Source organism: Eumetopias jubatus, unplaced genomic scaffold, assembly GCF_037043125.1.
Source record: "Eumetopias jubatus isolate StellerSeaLion01/CBP00866 unplaced genomic scaffold, mEumJub1_p1.0 scaffold_6, whole genome shotgun sequence".
Lineage (NCBI taxonomy): Eukaryota > Metazoa > Chordata > Mammalia > Carnivora > Otariidae > Eumetopias > Eumetopias jubatus.
In genome coordinates this window covers 29,034,790-29,049,518 of record NW_028274812.1, presented here as the reverse complement: position 1 = coordinate 29,049,518, position 14,729 = coordinate 29,034,790, and the positions used below count along the sequence as shown (strand labels likewise).

Below are 14,729 nucleotides of genomic sequence, written 5' to 3'. Positions count from 1 at the left end.
GTAAAGATTAACTAACAGCTCATTTTTAGGTAAGGTTGACGAAGAGTTAGTTTTGAAATAAGCAACAGCTGTGAAGTGGGCATATGTACATAGAGTCACATTTGGAAAAAAAAATGTAAATCTTGCCGCTATTATTAGCTCAAGGCTTTTGTCTAGTTTTTGTTTTTGATATACCAAACCACAAGGCATTTAAAATTTTTAAAATTTATTCCTGAATGTAGAAAATGTTTCTTGGGTTCTCCTGAGAGTGGGGTGCCCAGGCTAACCACAGGCACACACACATTCTTCCCATAGTACAGTACTTTAAAATTAATAGCACATGCAGAGGAAAAACTAAACCCTTTGACGTCACTCCTGAAATGAGGAAACATAAACAGAAAAGGCTCCACTCCAGTAAGCTGCCAGAGTTGAAGCCGATTGGTCTCTGCTTTTCCTTGCCTGTGGCAACTGACAGCACCTCCCAGCCTAGCAGGCCGGCGGCCTGCGTGCTCCCCCAGCCAGTCGGGGGGTCTGGGCACTGCAGCAGGCTCGGCTCTGTCCCAGCGCTTGCCTGGGAGAAAAGTCGTGTACTCACCCAGAGAGAATCTCTCTTTCTACCTTCTTTCTCTCTCGATTTCTCTGTGTGCTTTTGTGATTCTTTCTTTTCTTTTCTTTTTTTTTTTTTCTTGTTTTTACTTAATTATATTCCTAATCCTGGATGAAGTTGCTGGATTCTGCAGCACAAGTCTTCATGAACAAGCAGCACCGCTCAGAGATTTCACGGCATTCAAAGGTCACAGAACTGCCACTATGGTTAAATGTCTTGTTTAATGGTTGAGGTAGGTACAACAAATTTAAGCGGCAAGCTCATTTTTCTTGAGAGAACAGAATCACAGAGAGATGGCAGGAGTTTTATTTAAAATGAACCTGTACATATATATATATATATATTTTTTTTTTTTTTTGGTCTGTGATTGTTACTACAGCAACCAGCTTTTGAATTTCCTTCCTTTTTCTAGGCGAACTGACTAAACATTATCACTTACCCTGAATTAACCATTTCATTCCAATCAGCCTAATGAGAGACTCCGGGATTTTTACTGCACTTTGAGCCCCCATGGAGGAGGGCTCCTTTTTCCTTCTTTTTCAATGAACGCAATATTTCTTCTTCAACATAAATCTTAGAGTTGGGTCATTTTTCTTTTTGGTGGAGACAGAACAGGAAAATATTAGTACAGAGATTGGTGAGGGTTGCAGGACAGGGAAAAAGAAAATCAGTTTTTTTTTCCTTGAGTTTGTCATGTTGGTTGATAGCAGACTTCAAGATGAAGAAATTAGTAGGAAGAGAGGAGTAAGTTGATAATCAGGCTGAAGGTAGCAAAACCTACAGAAGGTATGTCAGAAAAATGAATTCTTGAGGAAAATGCACTTTATCACCTTGTTGCATTAAAAAAAATATATTCTGGACTTGGAAGTCGGCAGAGAAGGTACAGGCACTGAGTTAGATGACCAGTGGTTTAGATCTTATTATTTATAAAGGAAACTAAAAAGTTCTTTATTAACACTGTGAATTTGCTAATTATCTTTTCTTACAAGAGTGGAAAGCAGAGTGAGATATTTAATTAGGGACCTCAGTGATTGAGCTGGGGATCTAATTAATCATCTGTAGATTCTGTTCTTCATGTGCTTTAGCCAGAGTGACTGACTGAATCTCTTTGCACCAGAAGTCAGTCATATACAGTAAACACACTAAATGCTGCAGGAAGCAGGGCAAATAACACAGAGCTAATGTTGTTTTCAGTGACACATTATTATTATGCGTTGAGGGGGATCCCTGCTAAAAATCATTTCTGTCCAAAGAGTCCGTTTCTGTAAAAGCAATTCCAGTAACATATGGTTAACGTGGATTTCCTTATTACCCTTCTCAAAGTTATGCAATAGCAAGTAAGACAGGATTATTTGAAACCATGATTCTGTTTCCAAAATTTCTTACTTGATTTTTTTTTTTTAAGATTTCTACCCTCCACCTTGAGAAACAGAAATTTTAAAAACTGTGTCATGTTGGAAATATTAAGCAAGGTATCAAAGACATAGTGCATTTCAAAGGGTTAACAAAATTAACTGCATAAGACTCTAATGTACTAACTTAACTGCATAAGACTCTAATGTACTAAGTTAAGAACTGCAAAAATATTAGCTCCGAAATGCAGAGGATGTGCTGTGAATGGACAATTGCTTTTCTGCAGCGCCTAGTGGGAAAACAAGGACTTTGTGTGCTGCAAATTCGGCTCCTCCATTTCCTCTGCTTTATCTTGTATCACCGGCTGGGGAAACAAAGATGGGTGTCAGTAGTTGCGTCTTGATCGACATTTTCTCTAATAAAGTGAAGTTGCTTTTTGTCTCAAGTAGAAGCCCAAAGTTAACTAGTTGCAACGCCAGAGAATGTATCCTCTTTATAAGGATTTTTACCTGGCACTATAAGCTGTCTAATTTCAAACTGTACTGACTCAGTTGAACAACAGGAGACAAAAATCAAGGGTGACTATATGTCAGCAAATTAGCTGGCAGAAACCCTTTTTTGAATCAAGTTACTTAGGGTAAGGGTGGAAAAATCCAAGATGTGTCAGGAACAGACATCGACTTAGGGAAAATCACAGTACATCTTTTGGTGCTTTACACGGTGTTCAGCACAAAACTATTTATTGTCAGTTTTCAATAAATGCCTAGTTAAAATGTTTGCTGAGCACTTACTACCTTTCATATACTGTAAATTATTTAAATGATTTTGAAGTATGGCATTTTTGACTGTCTTTGAAAAATGTTTTTGGTGTTAGCCCAGCCTAAAATATAATCTAGAAATCAACACATCAATAGTACAGAGGAGGGCATTCTAAACATTGACTTGTGTTATTTTCAGCCAAAGGACGTCCTACTTCGAACAGATGCAAAAGTAAAATGACCAAATTTCCTCAAAGTGGGAATGTACCACCTCGAAAATGCATCTGCCTAGTAATTAATCTTCCAAAGTCTAATTTGTTGTTAACTAGGCTCAAATCACAGGGGAAGCTGCTTGTCAATTCACAGAATATAGTGTTGGAAGGGATTTTTTAAGTGCTAGACTAGTCTCAAGCAAGATGAAGAGGGCTTCATTACATTAAAAAGAATTATCAAAATTGGGAATTAGGATAGACTTCAGAACATCTAAATGTAAAAGCTAACAGGTAGTCTAAGTGGTTCAACTCACACTGACTTTTGGGGGACAACTTCTTGGGGAAAATAGGTAATTTACTAGGGACCCTCGATGTACAGAATGTCTTATTCAAAAAATTCACCATCCTATGGTAGACACACACGTGCTACTTTGCACATGTATCCCAAAAGTAGCCTACAGACAAGTAGGAATATCTCCTCTAGGAGGTACCTCTGGCTGAAGAAGAAGGGATTTGGCATTTGGACATGCAATGAGGCCCTCTCTAACAGTGCCTCCTCATGGTGGCATTTGCATTTCTCTTAACGGTGTGCCTTGGGGAGCACTTTCATCATTCACATGGGAACAACCTTGTGATCAGTACCGTTGGCTTCTAGGAGCATCCTGGGTGGCTTTGTGGACATGCTAACTTTGATGCATAAAATGATGCATACTTGGTGTATTAGCAATTTTTAAAGTGATTGATATGGAAATTTAGGGGAGAGAAGGGATAAAGGGATGAAGAAACCCAAACTGACTGAATATCTACTATATACAAGCATTGTTAGAGATTTGAATGCAGAGAGTGAAGCGTGTCAAAGTTCTAGTGTATGACCAAGGTATTTATAATTTCCCAAGAATCATTTAGGTATTTAAATGGTTTCATTTGTACTTAGAAAGTGACTGCATGGAGCACACTAAAAAACAAACAAACAAACAAACAAAGAAAAAAAAAAACAGCAGGCAGAGACAGGGGACCAGGGTGGACATCCTCATTCAGGCTTTAAATAGCTGGGTAACTCTGAGCAACTTGATTACTCTTGACCTCAGTTTCATTATTTATAAAGGAAACTGTTGTATTGTGTTTCTAACAGTCTTTTTTAGATGAAACATTTTATAGTATTCTTAATTTGGAGTTTTTAAAATAATTCCATTTATATATAAATGTGAAAACATCAAACCTTTCATCAAAAAACATCACTGTGTGTTTTCAACATGTCAAGTGAACAAATACAAAGATAGATAAACAGTGATTCCCACCTTTGGGAAATTTATATTCTGGTTGAACATATAAAGGAATAGTGGAGTCTGTGCAGAGGAATGAAGGAACAAAGGAAAGTTTGGAGGGAGGTGGTGATGAAGACAAGTGAAACAGAAGAGGTGACTTTATGCAAATTGGAATTTAAGAAGAAAACTAAATTTTCTATCTATGTATTTATTTCTATTATTTTGCTCTTTAATGTGATCAGTTGAAGGCATTGCATTCTTCTGAAATAGTATAAGTAATGGTGGTCTTAAAAAAATATAACATTAAAGACGTCCAACGTTTTCCCCATTGGTTGAATTAAGTTACTGCACAGGATGGAGATGGTGAATTAAGTCAGTAAACTAAATCAGTGGCGATGATGGTGCCTTCTGTATCATCGTTTGTACTTGGAACCCCAAGGAGTCATAGAAAACAGGAGTCCTTCGAGAACTTTAACAGCCCCAGATGCCAGCATCCATTTGGTACAAGCGGGGAATGGTCACAGGCTGCCGTGGGCTTGAGTACTGATGCAATGTGGTGGTGTTCTGGGAAATGCCCTCGGCGTTAAGAAACCTTACATAGTGGGTCGGAACTTCCAGAGATAACCCACGTGAGTTAGGGCACATTTCTTCAACTTTGGGGGCCTCAGTTTCCTCATCTTTAAATGAGGCCATTGGAATATTTCTAGAATGCCTTTTTCCTTCCCAAATCTGACAAGATTAGTATTGACTTCTTAGCATTCATTTGTTTTTATTCTTCCACCTCTCCCATCCTTTTTTTTTTTAAGATTTTTTTTATTTATTTTTATTTTTGACAGAGAGACAGCAAGAGAGGACACACAAGCAGGGGGAGTGGGAGAGGAAGAAGCAGGCTCCGCACTGAGCAAGGAGCCTGACTCGGGGCTCGATCCCAGGACCCTGGGATCATGACCTGAGCGGAAGGCAGATACTTAGCCAACTGAGCCACCCAGGCGCCCCTCCCACCCTTTATTTCTACCACTTCCCTCTACTTTGCCTTTGCTCAATTTCCCAAATTTATATAATTTCACCTCCAAAATACTCTCATTGGCAAAGAAAAACAAAGGCCAAACAAGGCCCTGGGTTTTGGAGAATTTCTCCTCAGGAAGACTATTGCTCCCCAGGGAAGTTCACCTAGGCTTGCCTCGTTCTCTAGTGTGAGGCGGTAGCACTCCTTCATACAGTAAAGGGACATGCTCTGTGTTCATTGTAGCTGGGGACTTTAACGTTACATGACAAGTGTCTTTCTCCTGAGTGCCAATCACTATCCTGACTTTTCTATATTATTTAGTTTAATATCTCCTTAACCCAATTCTGGTCTCCTTCGAGTAACTGAAAACATGTTGATAATTCAATTGGAGGAATCCTCAGATGAAAAACATTTTTTTGGTGAATCAGTTGTTCATTGAGTACCTGCTCTGAGACCTTTGCCCTGATGGTCCAGGGTCATTGTCTCATCCTAGTGGTGGGATTTGATGCAATTCAGTTTCCCTAATCCAGACACACTGGTGAGATCCTGCTTGGGTCAGAACATTCCTCCTGGCATCTCCTCTGGGTGACAGTTTACAGTTAACAGCTCAAGCATGGAGAACAGGGAGCAGGGTTTGTAGTTTCAGATAAACCCAAAAATAACACAACACTAAACACCCAGAGACTGATTAAGCAATATACAAGTTTTAATATACTACTGTATAAATACCACCAATATTTTGAAAATCTAAATCCTTTCATAGCTGCTTTATACATTTATTTGCATGTAGTATAGAAGTAGGAAAATAATAGCCCTAGCCAATATGCCAGTAAAGAAAGTTTATGTCATACATTTAACCTACCTCCCTTCCTTGTCTCCTCCCTTTCTTACATTTGTAAGGAGAAGCTGGAAAAAAATTGAGATTGGTGATGAGATGTTGATGGAGTTTCCTTTAGTAAAATGTGGAGTAATGTTTGTTTTAGTTTTTCCTTTCTAGTGGTTGGTAAATCCACATAAGATTTTTTATCAAAATTCCTGCTCAGATTGTTTTCTTATTAAGACCTTTTGTGTTTTACTTATCATAGTTAACATATAAATAAGAAATGCATAAAATATCCTTTCACTACAATGAAAATTATCATTACCAGCCCACTGCTTCAGATATACAAAGTAAAGATTCTGTTCAAAAAAGGAGTTTATACATGACTTAAATATACTGAAGGATATTTAAGAGTTCTGAGCTCTAAGAATATGCCTGTCTTCTGGGATGGGAGATCAGGTCTAGGGCCAGTCTGGGGTTGGGGCTTTTTCCCTGGGTCCCGGGGTAGACATAAGGAGGATAACATATGCCTGATTTTGTCAGAATTTGGTATCAAAAGATACCAAATGGTCAATGACTTACATATTCGTTGACTCTAGTAAATCTTAGTTCACAAGCATATCAAATTATATTTATTTTTATACTCTTTGTAATATAAAAAAAATCAGAAGCTTCCTGCACCCAATTATAGGTGAGTTGATGAATATGTTACTTTAAATCTATGCAATAGAAAACCATATAGTTATTTAAAAGAATGTGCTAGATTGGCACACACAAATCTGGAATGATTTTTAAGATGTATTAAGTAAAGAAAAAGGCTACATTAATATTTCCACAACTATATGTACACATTCATACACACTGACAGAAAATTTCTGGAAATTCAAATAAAAATCTTAAACAATGGACAACTCTAGGAGAACTTGCAGTAGGGGATGGGAGCAAGACTTACTTTTCACTCATATACTTTAGAATTGTTCAGCTTTTCTCCCCATAAGTTTATTACATCTACAATGGGGGAAATGGCAGATATTTATTTATTATTCTGTGATATTTAAAGTTGAGAAAAAATAGAGAGTAAAAGAAGAGGTCTGTTTTGTTTTTAAATTGCTTCATTAGCTTCTTCCTTCAATCCTGTTGAGTTCTTCTTATGTGCTTTTGACATGGTGAGGGAGCACAATATGACCAGCATGTAACCGTCCTGAAGTGAGGAGACAGACAGGCCATCACTCCTGCTTGAGTAACTTTGGGCCAGTCATCACTCTGAGCACCATTTCCTCATGGACAAAACAAGGGGCTTAGCAAAGGTCAAAGTTCCTTCTAGCTTACACACACGTCTAATAAAATTTTTTGGCCTGTTGTGCACCCAACTATTTGAGACTTTTCTCCACCAACTGAATATACATGTTTTATTGTACATATTTTATTGGTTTGAACATTTTACCTAAATTTTCTGTTTTAGAATTGGTCAGTTTGGTTTGGTTTTTTGAATTAATTAAATACACAAAATTTATATTCATCCAAATAGTGTTTAGGGAAACCACACATCATTGATAGACCTTTAAAATTAAAATCTACTATGGTATTATTTATTCACAAAACAGTAGAAAACACTATTTGTATTAAGATGTGTCATTTGTGGGCAATACAAGCAACTAACGCTTCAGTTTGAATATGATTTATATATTTTTTGGTTTTCCAGGAGGGAAAAAAAAGACTTTCATTTCCCTTTCTCATTATGCCACTTGCCAGCTGGGTCCAGTCAGATGAAAGAACTCAGTCATTCACAAAAGTGTAGAAGCATTCTCATGAAAGGAGATGATGCAGTAATACAAAGGTCTAAAGAATGCCTTGATTTAGAAAAGGTCATTAAATTTAAGAAAAAAGTTGTTTTCCATGTAGTAGAAATATAGCATATTTCTGTGTCTTTAAGACTAGTTTTCTCGCTTTTTCAACTAAATGAAAACAGTTTCAATTTGGTTTTTAATTTGATGGGGAAAATTATTAGTCATTTTAGTTATTCGGTACTCTTTATTTTATATTTTTCTAGACTTTACTATTATGTTTGGAGTAAAGAATAATCTTTAAGTAAAAATACAATGAAAGGGATAAACATAAAACAGATAGGAATTTATGTGATAGCCGTTTTTGAATGACCAGAACCAACATTCTAAACTCTTCTCCATAAATCTATTTTAATTATTAAAAAATCATTAATCACTTAAAATAATTCATTTTAAAATTAAAATAAAATAATTGAGAAATATTGTCCTCTTTTTATTAATATATTACCCCAAGTGCCTATATGTGAGTGCATGAGAGAGAGATTGAAGGCAAGGACCTTCTCAAACTTGAAGACGAATGTATAGAAAAGCTTTTTATGTGGTTGTTCATGTCAAGAAGACAGTGAGTTGGAGAATATACCCTATTGAAAATGTCTCCTTTAATGTAATTTTTTAAAAAAAGAAATAAATGCATTTATTAAATTCAGTGGTGATAATTATAATTTTTAAAAAATCCAGTTTGTATGTTTTATGTGGTTGAAGAGAAGGGAAAGCAGGAAGAAAAAAAGTGAAGTTCAAACTTTTTCAAGGGGCACTAAACTTATAACCTAAAGCCCTGAGTTCAAGTTCCAGATGCTAGTCTTCCTGAAACTAATACTTTCAGCAAGTTATTTAGCATTTTTTATTTTTGAGTTTCTGAAATACAAATTTTTTTAAAGATTTATGTATTTATTTGAGAGAGACCAAGAGCAAGAGGGAGAAGCAGACTCCCTGCTGAGCAGGGAGCCTGGTACAGGGCTCCATCCCAGGACCCTGAGATCGTGACCTGAGCTGAAGGCAGACGCTTAACCAACGGAGCTACCCAGGCACCCCTCAAATGTAAATTTAAAGTGAAGTAACTTTAGGTTCTAAAATCTCTAGGATTTACTTACTGTGCAGACGGATTGGCTTTTATATGTAATTAGTGACAGTTCATAGCACAAATATCAAGTCACTTCATTCTTGAAACATTCCTGTTAGGAAAAGATCAGTTATGCCCATTTTAATGGTAAGGAAATTGAGGTTCACAGAAGTTAGAGCTAATAGAGTCGGTAGCTTTTTTATGACAATTTTTTATTGTTTTTATATGTTTACAATGCTTTATGTTTGAAATTTATTTTTAATCATTCTAAGCATGAATTGAAAAAAATTTATGCGAAACATAAAAATATGTTTCAAATGTTAAAGCCATCTACTTGATATGTTTATTTACAGGATGTTCCAATTATAAAGGAACAACACTATTTCATTTTAAATGGATTCATAATGGATGAATCTGACACTAAACTTCAGAAGTTTGGCTGTGAGAGACAGTATAGTATAATGGTGAATGGTGCAGAATCTAGCGCTATTCACCATGGTTTGCTTATTAGCAATATGATCCCAAGAAAGTTACTTAATCTCTTTGGGCCTCATTGAACTTACTTATAAAATAAAGGAGCTTATAGTAGTTGCCTCATAAGATTGAGAAAATCAAATGAGTTTTACCTGTAAAATGGTTAGAACAGTGTGTGAAAGACAGTAAGCGTCCTGTGTGTATGAGTTGGTACCATTTTCTTACAAACTATAAAAATTATTTCATGAAGTTGTAACTATTTTGTGTATAGTGATGTTGGATTCTTTAAACATTTAAGAGAACTATAGTTTTTAAAATTTTTTTTAACTTTCTATGTTAAACAATAGTGCATATACAGAAAAATACCCATTATATGAATGTATATAATGTTTCACTTATTATAAGTGAAACTGTGCGGCCATGACCCAAGCCAAGAACTGGAACAGTATTATATTATTGCCACCTCAGGAATCCATCATGCCTCCTCCATTCTTCCAATTGCCATTATAGAGTGAGACACATTCAGTTGTTGCATATGGCTGTATTTTGTTTATTTTCATTATTCCATAGTGTTTAATTATCTGAATATGCAAGAACTTGTTTGCCCATTATGCTATGGAAAAACATTTGAGTTGTGTTTAGTTTTTCAATATTATAAAAAAATACTGGCCTGAGTATTCTTGTACTCATCTTTGGTGCACGTGTACATGTATTTCTGTTGAACGAATACTTAGGAATAAGTTGCTGGCCAACAGAGATTGTTAATGTTCAACCTTAGTAGAAAATTAAAAAATTGCTCAAAGTGGTTCAAATAATTTACATTCCCACCAACCATGTATGATAGATCACTTCCTCACTAACCTTACTTATTAACATTTAGTAGGTATATAACAATAGCTTATCATGGTTTTAATTTGCATTTTCCTGATTATTAACTAATTGGAGCACTTTATCACTTGTATATTGGTCAGATTTGTCAAATTTTTGTCAAATTTTTGTCAAATTTTTAAGCAAGTCATTTAGATATTAATTTATAAGAATTCTTTATATATTTTAGTACTTTTGATTGCTATGTATGTTACAAATATTTTCTCCCATTGGTAAGATCTCCTTTTTTTTTTTTTTTAAGATTTTATTTATTTACTTGACAGAGACACAGCAAGAGAGGGAACACCTGTTTTCTTCTTCAAGATTATTTTGGTCATTCTTGGTTCCATATAAATTGTAGAGTTAACTTAAGATTCCTCCCTACAAAACAAAACATTGTTAAGATATTGATCGGTTTGGGAAGATTGACATCTTTCCTGACTCTTCCAATTTATAACATAATATATCCCTCCATTTATTTAGGTCTCTATTAAATTCTCTCAATAATATCTTCTAGCTTTTTTGTGGCCGTTTTACACATTTCTTGCTAGATATTTTGATATTATTCTAAATGTTATCTCTTCAATTTCAATTTTAACTTTTTGTTACTAATACATAGAAAAACAAATTTTTCTGTATTAATTTATCAACAACCTTGCTAAACTCACTTATGAATTCTAATACTTTATTCTGTAGATTGCTTTCATTTTCTAGGTAGGCAATCTTACAATCTCAAAATATTGACAGTTATATATCTTCTTTTTCCATACTGAACTTTGTCTTATTCTACTAGCTAGAATTTTCAGTAAATTGTTGAAGAGGGTAACAGTGGGTAAATGTATTGTTTCAAATCTCAGAAGGAGAGCTTTCAATATTTTTTTACACTTAGTATGATAGTCTTTATAATATTTGGAAGTTCTTTTCTGTTCCAGTTTGCAATTTTTATGAACGAATATTTATCGAATGTTTTTCTGATAATTACCATGTGATTTTTCTCTATCATTTTATTGTGATGGTGATTGATTTTACAATGTCAAATCAAACTTGAAGTCCTAGAATAATTGCAATTTGGTTATGATATGCTGTGCTTTTTTCTTCTAAATCCCTCATTACCTTGTTTCTGGACTGTTAATAATTTCAGGATTTTGAAACTGTGTTGATGAAAAAGGTTCGCCTAAAATGATCCCTTTTGGTAACAACCTTATCAAGGCTCCACAAACCTCATAAAATTAGAAAAACTGTTCTTCTAAAAATGTTTGGGGAGAATTTATATAAATTTGTGTTATTTTTTCCTTAAATATTTGTTAAAAATTATAAATAAATCCATCTGGTGCTAAGATATTTTGTGGGCAAGTTTATAGTTATAGTTTTAATTCCACTAATTTCTATGGGCTATTCAGATTTTCTGCTTTTATATTCAGTTTTGGTAAGTTGTGTATTTCTAGGTCTTACCTATTTTGTCTAAATTTTGTGACTAGCATGAAGTTGTTTGTAATACCCTGTTTTAATATTAGTTTTACTTTTTATTCTTGCTATTAATTTATTGTGCTATTCCTGTTTTTTTGTTTTTCTTTTCCCTATGCTTTTGTCAAGATCAATTTTATTAGCTATTTCAAGTAAATAAGTTTTGGTTTTTTAAATCCTCTTCAATTATGTATATTTGTTGTCTATTTTTAATTTTAGTTCTTTATTATTTCCTTCTTTCTCCTTTCTTTAGGCTTATTTGATGAGTTCTTTTTTCTCAAATGGTTTTGTTGTTGTTTTGGGGGGTTGCTCATTTACTTTTCAGTCTTTCTTCTTTTTGAATATATACATTTAAAGCAATAGATTTTCCTTTAACAGTTTGAGCTGCATCCTAAAATTTAGTGTTTCCATTATGAGTTAGCTCAAAATAATTTCATTTGAAATTTCTTTTTGGACCCACAGATTATTTAAAAATGCATTTATTAATTTTCAAACATATTGGGATATCCCATTTATCTTTTCGTCATTGTTTCTTAATGTAAATCTACTGTGACCGTAGATCATATTGTGTATGATTTAGGTCTTTGAAATTTGTTGCAGCTTGAATGTGACCCAACACATGGTCAACTTTTGTAAATATTTCACACGCACTTGAAATGAATGTTTATTCTGTGGTTGTTAGGTACAGTGCTTTATATATGCCAGTTAGAAAATTTGGTAATCATGTTATTCAGATCTTTCACATCTTTATTGATTTTTTTCTGCCTCTAATTCCTGAAAGAGGTAACTTAACAACTCCAGATAATTGTGGATTTGTCTATTTTTCCTTTTAGTTCCGCCATCTTTTACTGTATATATTATGTTAACAATGTGAAATTGCCATTTTTTATGGATCAAAATAGTTGAATATCAACATTTTTATATAAATTAAACTAATATTTTAAAGGTGTGCTGTTAGAGCATACCTTCACAGTGGGATGATAATTGGTTCTTGGGAAGCAAGATGTCCTTACATATTACAATGGTTTATACCCCTCCAAAGAGACTCACTACCCAGATACACAGTGTATATGGTATTAAAATTTCTTGAGGCAAGGTGATTAGGGGAAGGAGAAGCTAAAAAGACTCCTTAAGAGGATGGGATGATAATGGAAAGAGGTTGAGAAATACTTCAGTTAGACAAATTATATCTTCCTGGTGAAATGAGACTTTTCACATAATAAAACATCCCTTTTTTTTTCTCCATAATGCTTTTTGTGTGGCCTATTTTTAATTCTTTTGGTTTTTAATTTTCTGTATGTTTATGTTTTAGATTTGTCTCTTTACAGTGGATATAAATATTGTTTTATCATTCAGTCTGATTATATTTGTCTTTTCAGAGGTACTTTAGCCCTTTTATATTTAATGTAATAGTGATATATTTGAGTTTAGGTGCTGACTTACTATCTATATTCCATTTGTTTTTCCTATTTTATATTTCTTTTTATATCTTCACTAGCCATCTTTTGGGTTGAGTATTTTTGTCATTGCATTGCTCCTTTCCCATTAGCTTGTTATTTTTACATTCTTTCACAATGTTTTACTGGTTACTAATGAGGTTACAGAATGCATCTTTGACCTAATCAAAGTATAATGCAAATTAGTACATTTATCACTGTACGAGAAATTTGAGAACCTTAGAATGAATGCCTTAACTATTTTTACACCTCTCTTGAATTATATGCTGTTTTAAAGTATTTAATTTTATATAATTTAAGTCCCACCATAATTATCATTATTATATTTTTATGCAGTCATATATACTCTTCATTATTTCCTGCATCTCTGAGATTACATATAGGATTTCTTTTAGTCTAGTGATAATTTGGTTTAGGTTTTCTTTGTCTGAAATGACTATTTTGCCCTTTTTAAATGTGCGTGTTTCCTGGGAACAAAATTCTAGATTGGTATTTTCTTTCCCCACTTCAAGACAGTATTATATTGCTTTACAACTTTCTCTGTTTCTGTTGATGTCAGAAAACAGTATTTAAAAGCAATCTCTCCTTTTTACAAAAATTTTCTTGAAGATGTGTAATTCTTTATACCTTCGATTTCCAGTAGTATTACCATTATTGCTTAGTTGTGGTTCTCTTTGCATTTATTCCTATGAGGATTTATATGATTTCTTAAGTGTGCATCTTGATATCTTTCAACAATTTTGGAAAATTACCATTAATTGTTTTTTAATATTGCTTCTGCCCCATTCTCTCACACTATTCTTAATGGGACTCCAATTACATATATGCTTATCTTTGAATACTTCTTCCCCCATTGTTTACCTTTGGTCTCTTTGTTCTTCATTTTGGACATTTTCTTTTGACCAGTATTTTATTTTCCTAATTCTTTCTTCAGGTGTATCCATCTCTCAATTAATCCATTAAATGAGTTTACAACTTCTGTTATGACATTTTTCAGTTCTAGAATTTCTGACATTCTTTTTGTAGCTTCTAGATCTCTTTCAAACTTCTGAGTCTTGTCTTTCATATCCTTGAATATATTACACATACAATTTAAAGTCTTTGTAGCTGCTTTACTTATATATTTTGAGTGTCTATATCTATTATCTGCTAGTGCTCCTGGTTGGATCAAATTGTCTTGCCTTTGATATGGTTGGTTCTTTCTGGTGGAGTACTGGACATTGTATATAAAAAATATGGGGAAAACTTGAGGCCTGGTGTGATGTTATCTTTCTCCAGATAAGATTTACATTTGCTTCTGTCATGTTACCAGTGTCAGTAATAAACTTGATTGTCTTAATCTCATTTTGTGTTGAATGAATATATATGATGTGCTTGAAAGAATGGCTGGCACAAAATAAGTACTGTGAAACTTTTTTTTTAACTGGTCATTGTTTTCTTTAATATCTATGAAAAGAGGGAATGGGAAGAAAATATTAAGGATATTACATGGCATTATATGCACCAGAAGTAAATTCTCATTTTTTAAAAATGTTATTGTTTTTTTCTTTTACATTTGAAACA

General features: G+C 33.9%; 1 protein-coding gene across 2 annotated transcripts in view; it reads left to right on the top strand.

Moving 5' to 3' along the window:
• The first annotated feature begins 412 nt into the window (after positions 1–412).
• PDE7B (phosphodiesterase 7B) overlaps positions 413–14,729 on the top strand; it is a 312,256-nt gene continuing 297,939 nt past the window's right edge. For both annotated transcript variants that reach the window (XM_028121407.2, XM_028121409.2), the window contains exon 1: positions 413–818. In XM_028121407.2, the coding sequence (XP_027977208.1) occupies positions 798–818 (21 nt within the window). In that variant the 5' untranslated portion in view covers positions 413–797. The remainder of the gene's footprint in view (positions 819–14,729) is intronic.